The 14,269-nt window shown below is 38.3% G+C and overlaps 1 protein-coding gene across 1 annotated transcript in view; it reads right to left on the reverse strand.

The window, feature by feature from the left end:
- Positions 1–487: 487 nt before the first annotated feature.
- Positions 488–14,269, reverse strand: part of OFCC1 (orofacial cleft 1 candidate 1) — a 65,547-nt gene continuing 51,765 nt past the window's right edge. The window contains 3 exon segments of the mRNA XM_028512650.1: positions 488–517; positions 8,267–8,433; positions 10,989–11,060. Of these exon segments, the coding sequence (XP_028368451.1) occupies positions 488–517; positions 8,267–8,433; positions 10,989–11,060 (269 nt within the window).

Raw genomic sequence — 14,269 nt, forward strand, 5'->3', positions numbered from 1 at the left:
TAATGTTGGAACAAGAGGCAATCACTCCTGTCCCCATATGAATTCACTGTTATAGATAACTAGTGTAAGAGAAAACACTCACCTAAGTATAATCCCAGCTGGGATCCCCCACAATCTCCATTTAAATACCTTGACTTTAATAATTATGATAGCAATATTCTAATAGCAGTAAAAATAATAATAGGTAACAGTCTCAACAAACATATAAAATGAGTCATAAGAAAAGGAAAAGATGAACTATCAGGCACTTGTACATTTCTCATTAATCCTTATCACAACCATAAGAGCTTCAAATCACTTAGCCTTATTTTGCACAGAGGTTCAAATTCACATAAATATCAAAACAAAGGATGAAAGTTATGAGCTCTAAGAACAAATCTGAAGCCTTTTCCTGCATAGGATTCTGCCTTGGGAGTTCAGGGAACCTCCTGAAACAGTGAAGGTAAGAACATGATGTGCATTGTTATGGATGGCTTCCCTCATCCTCTTAACAATGCACTGAAGTCGATTTCACACTCTTGATTTACAAAGAGGAAAACGAGATCAGAGAAATCAAGTGACTTGCCTATGACCCCACACTTTATAAGTGCCACAGTCAGAGCTTGAACAGAGTTTTGACTCCAAAGCTCAGCCCCCTTCTTCATACCAATCTGTCCACATGTTCTTCCATCAGGACATAGGTTCTCATGTTGTTATCTATTCAGTCAGTTTTGATCACACTTCACATAATTTAAGATATAGATTAGGACAGGAAATAGAAAGGACCATGAATTTTATTGTTAGAAGGGAATAATGGTCACATTTTTGAAACACAAATTCTCATGAATGTTTTTATTTTTGCTGATACTGACACATTGTAAAAATGTCACCTTGAGTTCTACTCTTATTGGGTTCCTAGTCACTGGGCTGGCCTTTTGTGTATTAGTCTCACCACCACACAGAGGTGAGCATTCTGCTCCTCAGTTTACCTTTCAAAGAATGACTATATTAAAAATACCAGCTGCATATGTTTAAAAAATCTGTGTACCCATTCTTGAAAGCTTGGGCTAAATTGAGATCCCTACAATGGCACCACATGGTACCCTAAATGGAAATGTTAAACTGTTAATGTATAGAATACATCTGAAAATAACCGTTAAAAAGCAGAAACATTCATCCTTTCTTACTTACCTCACTATCTTTTGAGAGCCTTGTCTTGATAAAGATGCAAGCCATGTTAAAACAGTGAGGAAGATATATAACCTCACTTAGAGTATCCACTACCTTTGAAGCTGTATCAGTTGCCTACTGCTGCAGTAACAAATTCTCACAAACTTGGTTGTTTAAAACAACAAATTTATTGTCTCATAGTTCTGAAGGCTAGAGGTTTGGTAAGGGTTGTTTTCCTCATGAAGCTCTAGGAGAGAACCTCTTCTACCTCTCTCCTAGCTTCTGGTTCCTGTGGCAATTCTTGGCAACCCTTTGCTTGTAGAGGTATCACTCCAATCTTTGTGCCTGTCTTCTTATAGCTTTCCCCACTATGTGTTTGTGTTTTAAATCTCTCTCCATTCTCTTATAAGAACACTAGTGATTGGATTTAGGTCCTCCTTATATTCAGAATGATTTCACTTGAAGATCCTTAGCTGAACTATATTTGCAAAGGCCCTATTTCCAATTAAGTCACAGTTACTGGCGCCAATGTTAAGGACTTGAATATATCCTTTCAATAAACATAGTTCAACCACTACAAAGCCATCAAGGTGCCTATTATGAAAGCCCATACTTGTGAATTAAGATTATTTACTTGAGAGAAGATGGCCACGAGGTAAGTGGAAGCAGAGTCCACTTCCCCCTGTGCATGGGTAAAACACCTAGCCAATCTTCTGAGGAACAGAGCAAACAGTCAATGGTATTCCAGAATATATGAAGATTGGAGACCAAAAATTATACAGGACATTGAAAAATCAGATGGTAAGGAGAGTGCTTAAGGACAATAAGGTCCCTGGAACCAGCATGGGGACCAGGGTGGCTGCAGCCCTAGGCCTGGCACCCACTGGGTCTGCTGCAAGATTCTTGGGAGAAAGCCAGGCTGGGCTGTGTGAGAGACCTGGTGCTTGTTTGCACCAGGAAGCTTGAATAGGAGAAATTTTTCAAAAAGAGAAAGAGAAAAATGAGGCATTCCACAGCTGTTTGGGGAATTCTCCCACAGCAGCCACCCACCTCCTGTGTCCCTACCCCCACAGTCCTGGGGTCAGAGTGTACACAATCCACAGCCTGGTGGTGGCCTGCCAGTGCCCATTCCAGAAGCACCAGGGATGGTGTGCACAGAGTCTGAGGTCTACAGCTGCCTGTTTGTGCTCACTCCAAGGCACCAGAGACAAAGTGTCTTTCACCTGGCCCCTGTGCCCAGAGCCCTGGAGGGCCAACTGGCTCTCTAGGAGGAAGGCAGAAAAGCTCTGCAGAGGGAAGCTGCAGTCCCACGAAAGACTTGACTAAGTAGGGGGCTGAACTACCCTGAAGGGGCACTGAGAGTCCCTAGCACCTATGACAATAAAGAGCAAGAAAGGGGCATGTGAGTTGCCCCTGACTGGTATACCTCAAGGACAGCACAACTGGTGGACTAAAGGCCTAGGATGCACACAGAAGGGCACTGAGGAACTGAACTGATCTTTCTCTCTTTTTTTCTCATTTCTCCTTCTTCCTTCCTTTCTTCTTTTCCTTTTTTATTCCTTCTCCCTTCCTTCTTTCTCTTCCCCCCACCATCCTTCTTTTCCCACAGGTAACACAATAATACCTGGAGCAGAGAAAAGACCAGAGATAGACCCAAACCGGGGTCATCCCAGCAATAGAGACAGTGAGACAAATTTCACTTTGCTACTCCAGAGAACTTGCAAGGTAGGAGCAGTGAACACCAGTACACCTGCTGGAAGAGGAAACCCACCAAAAGATAACAACAGAGAAGGTGTGAAGGAGGGAGTGGAAGCCAAACTAAACTCAATCCAGGACCAATGTGGAAATACAAATAAAAGGTGGAGAAATTACCCACAGCAAACAACTGAACAAGAGTGAGAGAGAAGCCTCAAAACCTTGTACACACAGAAGAATCAGCGTCAACACAACCTATCCACACCCACACAACAGAATACAACACGTGGTGAATGGAGTGATCCTCAGTTAACCAGCTAGAGGGAAGGACCCACCAAAGAAAGACCCAACAGCAATCAAAACCCAAAGACATACAGAGAACCAACATAAATGACAGCCCAAGACCAACAAGCTCAGGATATTAAGGAGATTGCATCACTGAATCTCACAAGTATTCTTCCACAGAAGTTTACACCAGAAACCCAGGGAGTCAGGACAGATCAATTTAAGAAGCAGAGGCTAACAAGAAGAGTCTCACAAACAATGGGAAGACAAAGAAACAATCCCTGAATAAAAGGGGAGGAAGAAGCCTCAAATGAATGCTAAATGAAAGAGAGACAACTCAATTAATCATATACTGAGTTCAAAGCAATGGTTATCAGGAAGCTCAATGAGCTCACTGATAATTACCAAAAACTACAGGGAAACTATAATGAACTCACTGCAAATTATATCAACATGAAAAAGAAACAGAACTATTAACAAGGGCCAAGAGAAAATAAAGAATACAATTTTGAACTGAACAGAAGAAAACAGTAAAAGAAACCAAAAGCAAGCTCAATAAATCAGAGGATCAGATCAGTGAGCTGCAGGACAAAGTAGAAAAAAACACCCAGAAAGAGCAAGAAAAGCAAAGAGGCTCAGAAGGAATGAAGAGGGATTAAGAGAAATGCAGGACAACATGAAATGTAATAATATCCATATAATAGGGATACCAGAAGGAGGAGGAGAAGAGCAAGGGATAGAAAACCTGTTTGAAAAAGTACTGATAAAAAAACTTCCCTAATTTGATGAGAGAAAAAGTCACACAAATCCAGGAAACACAGAAAGTCCCAGTCAAGAGAAACCCAAAGAGGCCCACTTCAAGACACACCATAATTAAAATGGAAAAATTGCAAGACAAAGAGAGAATCTTAAAGGCAGCAAGGGAGAAACAGGAAGGCACATACAAGGGAGCCCTGATAAGGTTAGCAGCTGACTTCCCAGTGGAAAAGCTCCAAGCCAGAAGGGAATAGCAAGAAATATTCTAAGTAATTTGAACCAGAGGCCTGCAACCAAGACTACTTTACCCAGCAATGTTCTCAATAAAGATAGAAGGACAAATAAGGAGCTTCCCAGACAAAAGAAATCTAAGAATACACCTCCACCAAACCAGCTCTGCAAAAGATGCTTAAGGGACTGCTTTAAGGAAAAGAGAGAGAGAAAGAAGAACACAGGTATGAAAAAATGGCAATGAATAAGTACCTATCAATAGTAATCTTAAATGTAAATGGATTAGATGATCCAACCAAAAGACATAGAATAGCTGAATAGATAAGAAAGCATGACCCACACATATGCTGTCTACAAGAGACCCATCTCAGGACAAAAGACATACACAGATGGAAAGTGAAGGACTAGAAACAAAATTTCCAAGCAAATGGACAGGTATAAAAAGCAAGGGTAGCAATACTCATACCAGACAAAATAGACTTCAAAAAAGGGCTATAAAGAGAGACCCAGAAGGTCACTTCATAATACTTATGAAGTATTAAGTATTCTTAGGGAAGAATCCACCAAGAAGACATAAATATTGCAAATATATAGTACCCAACATAGGAGCACCCAAATACATAAAGAAAATCTTAGAGGACTTTAAGAAAGATATTGACAGCAACACAATTATCATAGGGGATTTTAACATCCCACTGTCAAAAATGGACAGATCTTCCAAACAAAATATCAACAAAGATATCGTGGCATTGAACAATGCCCTAGATGAAATGTCCTTAACTGATATATATGGAGAGCCTTTCATCTCAAAGAAGCTAAATACACATTCTTTTCAAATGGACAAGGAACATTTTCAAAGATAGACCACATAATAGGACACAAAACAAGCCTTACACATTCAAGAAAATTGAAATCATATCAAGCATTTTCTCCAACACAAGGGACTAAACCTATAAACAACCCCAAGAAAAAGAAACCAAAACACTCAAAATCATGGAGATTGAATAGCATGCTATTAAACAATGAATGGGTCAAGAATGAGATTAGGGAAGAAATCAAAAAGTTTCTGGAAACAAGTGAAAATGAACTCACTATAACTCAAAACTTATGGGACACAGTGAAGGTAGTCCTAACAGGAAAGTTCATAGTGATACAGGACTACGTGAAAAAGATAGAAACATTTCAAACAAACCACATAACTCAGCACCTACAAGTACTCGAGGAACAATGAAGACAGCCCAGAGCAAGCAGAAGGAAGGAAATAACCAAGATCGGAGTAGAATTAGTGACATAGAGACTAAAAGCCCAATTTTAAGAATCTATGAATCCAGGAGCTGTTCTTTGAAAAGAAACAAAACTGATAGGCCTTTCATCAGGTTCATCAAGAAAAAAAGAGAGAGGACCCAAATAACACAATAGGAATGAAAGAGGAGAGATTACAACTGATACCACAGAAATACAAAGGATTGTAAGAAATTACTACAAAGAACTATATGCCAAGAAATTTTGAAAACCTAGGTGAAATGGACAAATTTCTAGAAAAATACAATCTTCCAAACTCAATGAAGAAACAGCAAAAAAGCCTGAACAGACCAATAACAGCAGATGAAATTGAAGCAGTAATCAAAAAAACGCCCAACATACAAAAGCCTGGACTGGATAATTTCACAGGAGAATTCTACAAAGCATTTCAGGAAGAGCTAACCCATATCCTTCACAGACTATTCCAAAAAATCCAAAATGATGGAAGACTCCCAAATTCTTTTTATGAAGACAACATAAACCATATCCTAATTCCAAAACCATATAAAAACACAGCAAAAAAAGAAAACTTCAGGCCAATATCGCTGATGAACATAGATGCTAAAATCCTCAATAACATTGGCAAACCACACCCAGAATACATTAAAAAGATCATACACCATGACCAAGTTGGACTGATCCCAGGGATGCAAGGATGGTACAATATTCACAAATCAATAAACGTAATACATCACATAAACAAAAGCAAAGACAAAATCACATGATCATATCAATAGCTGCAGAAAAAGCATTTGATAAGATACAGCACCCATTTATGATAACAACACTCAGCAAAGTGGAATAGAAAGACCAATCCTCAACATAATAAAGGCCATATATGAGAGACCTACAGCCAATATCATACTCAATGGGCAAAAACTAAAATCTTTCCCACTAAGATCATGAACAAGACAAGGCTGTCTACTTTCACCACTTCTATTCAACATAGTATTGTAAGTTTTAGCCACAGCAATCAGATAAGAAAAGGAAATAAAAGGCATCCAAATTGGAAAGGAGGAAACAAAACTGTCATTGTTTGCAGATGACATGATAGTGCACATAGAATATCCTATAGACTCTGCAAAAAAAACTACTCTACCTAATAAATGAATTTGGCAAACAACAGAATACAAAGTCAATATCCAGAAATCAAAGGCATTTTGTATACCAACAATGAAATATCAGGAAAAAAAATCCCATTTGATATAGCAACAAGAAAAATAAATACCTAGGAATAAACCTAACCAAGGAGGTAAAAGACCTATATGCAGAAACTACAGAACACTGAAGAAAGAAATCAAGGAAGACAAAAACAAATGAACATACACATGTTCATGGATTGGAAGAATTGACATTATCAAAATGTCCATAGTACCCAAAGTAATTTACAGATTCAATGCAATACCTATTAAAGTACCAATAGTATATTTCACAGATATAGAACAAACACTTCAGAAATTTATATGGAACCATAAACAACCCCTAATCACTGCAGCAATTTTGAGAAAGAAGAGAAAAGTAGGAGGGATCATAATACCTGAAACCAAACTGTAGTACAAGGCCACTGTAATCAAAGCAGCCTGGTACTGGCATAAAAACAGAAAGATAGACCAATGGAATAGAACAGAGAGCCCAGAAATAAACCCAAGTCTCTACAGTCAATTCTTGACAAAGGGGGCAGCAGCATAAAATGGAGTAAAAATAGCCTCTTCAACAAATGGTGTTGGGAGAGCTGGACAGCTACGTGCAAAAAAATGAAGCTCAAGTGCCAACTTACACCATACACAAAATAAATTCAAGGTGGATAAAAATTTAAATATAAGTTGTGACACCATTAACATCCTAGAGAAGAACATTGGCAAGAAAATCTCAGATATTTCACACAGCAACATTTTCACTGATATGTACCCTAAAGCAAGGGGCATAAAGGAAAAAATAAAGAAGTGAGATCTCATAAAAATAAAAAGCTTCTGTAAGGCTAAAGAAAACAGTATTAAAATAAAAAGTGAATCAACCATATGGGAAAACATATTTGCCAATGATACCACAAACAAGGGTTTACCCTCTGAAATATATAAAGAACCCACACAACTCCACTGTAAGAAGACAAGTAACCCAATTAAAAAATGGGAAAGGATTTAACAGACACTTTTCCAAGGAGGACAACAGAGGGTCCAGAGACACATGAAAGATGCTCAGTATCGCTAGCTATCAGAGAGATGCAAATTAAAACTACAATGAGATTCTACTTGACACTGGTGATTCTTGTATTTTTATTTGAGGTAGATAAGAAGACTATACAGAAGAACACTTTTTCTCTCTCTGATGCATCTCAGCACATTTTCTACATTACACATACATAGAAATGACTGATGAAAAAGAGAAAAGGTGTCTCTGAATCCCACACATTCCATGGGCTAAAGATTCTCTTTTTTGGCACAAGTCACAATAATTAAAATGCTTAAGTTCGGTTCTTTACATTGTGATTTCACAAATACTAGATCGTTCATCTCTTACTATAGTGCTTATGCAAACAGGTCCCAGTGGTTTCTCAGTGTTATCCAGGTAGAGTGTGTTGGTTACAGGTTCCATTAAAATGTCTTCATAATTTGCTAGAAGTCAGTACAGACACAAAATAAAACTGGATGAACTGACCCTAACTTGTTCAAAGCTAGGGTTGATATTGACACATAATGTAAGTTCTACACAGTAAAATGGATATGGAAAATGAGAGCAAAGACTCAGGGAAGTCATGAATTCTGTAAACAATATGTAGGACTGATATTTCAAGTTGCTATTTTAAAAAACATTATCTTACATTTCTTGATACATATATTTTAATGCTGACCTGTTTTAATGAAGAACTTCCAAGCCAAATTATGTCTTTCTGGGCATATCTTTTAAATTCCTCATTGCAAGCAGAGGTGGCTTCACTGCCATCTTTGTGGAGCTCAAGATTCTTACTTAAATGCATCAGCTCTTCCGAACTCGAAGACTCCTTCTCCGTGCTCTCACCTAGTTAGCCCAAGGAGATCACATGGCATTCCACTTACTTGACATTCCACCTGACATTCCACAATGTCACATTAACATTGGCTAAGCACACAATAATCTTAGCACTTCTTTTGTTACATAGTATGAAGTTTGCCTTTTCATTACCTACAATTGGACAAATTATTTTCTGTTTAATGTGCTGGGAAATCAATAAAGCCCAGAACAAGCTTTAAGATTAAAACAACCACAATGCCAAAACCTTTGTTCATCCTGTCATGATCACAAAGTGAGCCAAGTACCACTGTGCACTCTAGAGACTTTTTCCCACGTATCAAGTATATCCTGAATGCAGAGACCATGCTTTTCCAAATATTACATGTTGTTTATTTCAGAATCTCACCACTTGCTGTTTTGGTAAAACCAGCTTGGGAGGTGAATAGGTTTAGGAGAAGCCAGAGCTCTTGGGTTCATTTTCAAAGTCAGAATGCCTGAGAACAGTTCCTGATCTCTCCACACACAGAAGGTACTTTATTTGGACTGCCTTGTTTATTTGCATAGAAATGCCAGCATTTATATAAATGATATGTGTACTTTACTTCTCTCTCTATCACCTGAAAATAGTATCATCTACAAAATGTAACTATTCATCTAGCTAGATGCATGCTGTAAATATAAAATAATCCTCTCTCTTCCAGTTTCTAAAAAAATACTGGAAGGTAAAATGTGGAATTTTCCATGCCTCCAATGTTAGAATTTTAACAAGAACCTACACACTCTAAGCCAATAGAAGAGAGCTTCCTTTGCAGGAGGGAAAGGGGGTGGGTCCTGGAAAAAGCACAGGCTGTGGTATCTAGAGGACTGCTGGCCTGCCTTCTTTGTTCCCTGGGATGTTGCATTACCTTGCATAAGCCTCTAAACTTTCTAGGTCTCAGTTATATTCTCATGTACAAAATAGCCGGTGAAGTGCTTGACTATTCTTTAAGTTCAATAAGATTTTTGTAAACCTGTATATGATTTTAGAAGACCCATTAGGTGCTGTCTATAAATGTGCAGTTATTGGTTTCAAGGGATCCAAGCAGCAGAGAGTTGTCAAAGTGGAAGGGACACCACAGGTATAAAAGTGCATTACTCAATGTCTAGCACACGCACAAAAAGGAATTAAATGTATATTTGCTGACTCAGAAATTAAGCTAAACATATATAGAGGCCTAACGGATTTTAATCATAACCATTTGTGATATAAAATTTTACATATCAGCTTGGCTAGGCTATGATGCCCAGTTATTTGTTTGAACAACAATCAAGATGTTGCCATGAAGCTAATTTTTAAATGTGGTTAACGCTTCAATCATAGGTTTGAGTAAAGCAGATTACTCTTCATAACATATGTGTGTGGGCCTCATCCAATCATTTAAAAACCTTATGAGTAAAGACTGGGGTTTTGAGAAAAAGAAGGCATTTAGTCTCAAGACTGTAACACAGGAAACCTGGCCTGAGTTATCTACCTGCTGACCCACCTTGTGAATTCTGGACTCAAAAATGTAACATTAACTCCTACCCGAGTTTCTATCCTGCTCTTCTGCAGAATTCAGATTCAAGAGTGCAATTTCAACTCCTGCCTGAATTTCATATCCCCTTTTTACCCAAATCCATAGCCTGTCAGTCATCCTTAAGCACCTCAGACTTGTGAGCCTCCACAAACACATGAGCCAATTTCTTAAAATAAATCACTCTCTCTTTCTGTTGATTCTATTGAATTCTGCTTCTCTGAAGAATCCTGACTAATTTATTATTTGAATTAGTATCCCTCAAAATAAGAGATCAAGCTGGCTTGAAAAATGAGTTTGCATGGTTTATAAAGACAAAAAGAAATAAAATGTTGGCTACAAAAAATTGATAACAAAAAAAGTAAAGGGATGTTCATGAGAAAGGCAGGAATAAAATTTTTAGGGGATGCTATTCTGTAAATGTGGGTAAAAAATGGAACCTAAACTTTAGGATTGCTAGAAAGATTAAGTAAGTTAATATTTACATTATTTAGGACAGTGTTTAGGACAGTGCCAGGCACCTAGTAAGCATTCAGTAAATGTTTAGCTAGTATGAATATTTTCATCATCATTATCAATCATCCTCATTATTATTTATATGTGATTATCATATCTGCTTGTATAATAAATAACTAATAATTCGTTCCCCATAACTATTCCATTATATCAGATATTATTATATGTTCCTTTGATGGAAATGCCAAAGAAGTTTAAGCATTAAAAGTTAAGATAAACTCTTTATGAAAGAATGGTATGTAGCCTCATGTTACTTAATCCAAATATGCCAAAATATGCCATACCACTGTAGGATCCTGCAGTAGTAAGTCTGTTAAATGCTGTTTAGAGTTTTAAACTCTACACAATTATAGGAAATTAGACCATATGTAATATTTGCAACCATCTAAAACACACATTGGTCATCAATAAATGGTTGCATTTAGGAAAAGACAGATTAGCATTTGCAAAAGCCATTTGAAAGCATTTGTAAGCAGTGTTAATATAAAAGATTGAAAATAACTGGTCTCTTACCTTGGGCTCCTTGGCATCCATTCTTATCAAACAACCTCATTAATTGATCATTGTAGAGACTTCTATTATCAGCTTGTAGGGGTGCTGAAAGAACATATTTATGATAACTTTCTCATCTGTTAATTTATAGACATGCAAATAAAATCACAAATTATTAATCACCATGGCTACATAAGCATATTATAGGTCACAGATAAAAATTCTATTCAATATGCTATCTTTCTCTGGAAAAAACAATTTTTGTAAACCAATGATAATTTGAACAATGATTTTTAAAGTGTTTATTGCAGAGTATTTATAATAGGATATGTCTCCAATCAAAAGCATCTCATATTCAATGATTATGTCATCTAATACACAAGAATCATTTCAGAACAAGCCATTATGATTTGTCAAATCATACAACAGAGTATATAAGCATTTCATCAAAATTAATGAGTGTTTTTTATTAGCTACTCTCTATACATCATATTTTTGCTACATGTATAAGAAACACTGGCCTTAGGTGATCTCAGATTCTTTTACATATGCTATTGCAATATAGTAGAAAATGCAAGGGCTACTTAGTTCTTTTGTGATTTTGAAGCAACAGTTTATATCATTACAAAAAAAGTAATAACATAATCATAAAAACACGGTTCTGGAAAAGGGTCTAAAGGATCATCTAGGTAGATCTCCTGTCACTAGAACCAAACATAAATGATGGCAAGTTGGATGACCCCCCAGTCTTAGAGTTAGAACTCACATACATATACCAAACATGTTCCCTTTCCCATAGGAGGCAAATGAACTAACTGAACTGAGGTTGCACTTTTATTGTGGTAGTTTTAATATTGCCCATATATGCCTATTACTTATCACTTTACACTCCATTGGTGCACCAACTCTGAAGATGATAGTTAAGTCAGCAACTCACATCTGAAAATCCCCCAGCAATTATTCTTGAAGAGCCTTCTGGGATCTTGACTGCCCAAGTTAAAAGCTCCTAAAAGTTATAGGCCCCTCTTTCTGAGATCTTTGAACATTAGTGTTGGAAAAATCCAATATAGCTTGTAGTCGTGGACTTGAAGTGACTAAATAAAAAAGCCTAGGTTAATGGAGCCAACTGGAATGTTTGAAAGTATATAACATAAAAAGGTCTTTGAAGTTAGTAGCGTCTGACCAGTGAATCCTGCAGGTGACTTTTTCAAGTGTCATTTGACCTATGAATTTTTTTTCCTGTGAAGAATCACAAAGACCTCCTACCACATCAACATTTGGAGACAAGGAAGGAAGAGAGGCCATTCCTGAGGGACAATTTACAGACTCTGCATTGGGGAAGCATGAACTTTTATTTCAGTGTTGCCTGGATCTTTACAACTCTTAGTGGGAATAGCTACAAAACTTAGGAAGCTGACATATGGCTCATAAAAGAATCTTTTTAAAATATATTTTATTGATTATGCTATTAGAGTTGTCCCATTACCCCCCTTCACCCCCCTCCACCCTGCACACCCTCTCCCACCCACATTCCCCCCCTTTAGTTCATGTCCATGTGTCATAAGTTCTTTAGCTTCTACATTTCCCATACTATTCTTGCCCTCCCCCTGTCTATTTTCTACCTACCATCTATGCTACTTATTCTCCATACCTTTCCCCCCTCTCTCCTCCTCCCATTCCCCTGTTAACCCTCCATGTAATCTGCATTTCTGTGGTTCTGTTCCTGTTTTAGTTGTTTGCTTAGTTTGTTTTTGTTTTTGTTTTAGGTGTGGTTGTTAATAATTGTGAGTTTGCTGTCATTTTACTGTACATGTTTTTTTTATCTTCTTTTTCTTAGATAAGTCCCTTTAACATTTCATAAAATAAGGTTTTAGTGATGATGAACTCCTTTAACTTGACCTTATCTGGGAAGCACTTTGTCTGTCCTTCCATTCTAAATGAAAGCTTTACTAGATAGAGCAATCTTGGATGTAGGTCCTTGTCTCTCATAACTTGGAATACTTCTTTCTAGCCCCTTCTTGCCTGCAAGGTCTCTTTTGAGAAATCAGCTGACAGTCTGATGAGAACTCCTTTGTAGGCTACTATCTCCTTATCTCTTGCTGCTTCTAGGATTCTCTCCTTCATTTTTACCTTGGCTAATGTAATTATGATGTGCCTTGGTGTGTGTTCCTTTCTGGGTCCAACTTCTTTGGGACTCTCTGAGCTTCCTGAACTTTTTGGAAGTCTATTTCCTTTGCCAGAATGGGGAAGTTCTCCTTTATTATTTGTTCAAATAACTTTTCCACTTGTTGCTCTGCCTGTTCTCCTTCTAGTACCCCTATAATTCAGATGTTGGAATGTTTAAAGATGTCCTGGAGGCTCCTAAGCTTCTCCTCATTTTTTTTGAACTCTTATTTCTCCATTCTTTTCTGTTTGGTTGTTTCTTTCTTCCTTCTGATTCAATCTATTGTTTTGATTCCCAGTTTCCTTCCCATCACTATTGTTTCTCTGTGCATTTTCCTTCATTTCTCTTATCGTAGCCCGCATTTGTTCATCTAATTTGTGACCAAAATCAACCAATTCTGTGAGCATCCTGATCACCAGTGCTTTGAACTGTGCATCTGATAGGTTGGCTATCTCTTGGTCACTTAAAAGTACCCATTGTGGGGCTTTCAATTCTGTTTAAGCCATTCCCCCTTCCCCCTTTGGTCTGGTTGTGCCTGTTATGTATGAGCGGGGGAGCCTTAGGTGTTCACCAGGGCAGGGCACCCCAGTCACTGGGTTGTGATGTTGTATGTGTGTGTGTGTGGGGGGGGGGGGGTCCAAAAGGGAACAATGGCTTGCTCTGCTCTCTGTGGGACCTCAGTCTCTTCAGCCACTTCCCCCGAGCAAACTTGACCCCACCCCCCCAGTGCCAATTCCCGTGTGGGTGGGCTTGTGCACCTTGTGAGACTCCAAGGACTTCTGTGAGGCTGAGCATCTCTCCCTGCACCTCAATCCCCACAGGTGTTTTCAATCAGTGTCCTGAGGCTCTATTTCCCAGCACTGTGATCCTGGGTTGCACACAGTTCCTTGCTTCACAATGGCCGCCTTGCTGGGTCTGCCAGTTGCCGCTAGGGTGCTCAGGGTCTGACCACTGCAGTCTTGTATGCCCTGGATGCCTTACATGCCCAGTCCCAAGGCTCTCTGCTCTCTGAGCCACAACCTGCACCCAGATGCCTGATTCCACCGCTCCTACTGGTCTGGATGAATGGGTCTATTTTAACTTCTTGGTTGTCCGACATACAGTTCAATTTTCTGTCAGTTCTGGCTGTTACTCTGTT

Source organism: Phyllostomus discolor, chromosome 5, assembly GCF_004126475.2.
Source record: "Phyllostomus discolor isolate MPI-MPIP mPhyDis1 chromosome 5, mPhyDis1.pri.v3, whole genome shotgun sequence".
Lineage (NCBI taxonomy): Eukaryota > Metazoa > Chordata > Mammalia > Chiroptera > Phyllostomidae > Phyllostomus > Phyllostomus discolor.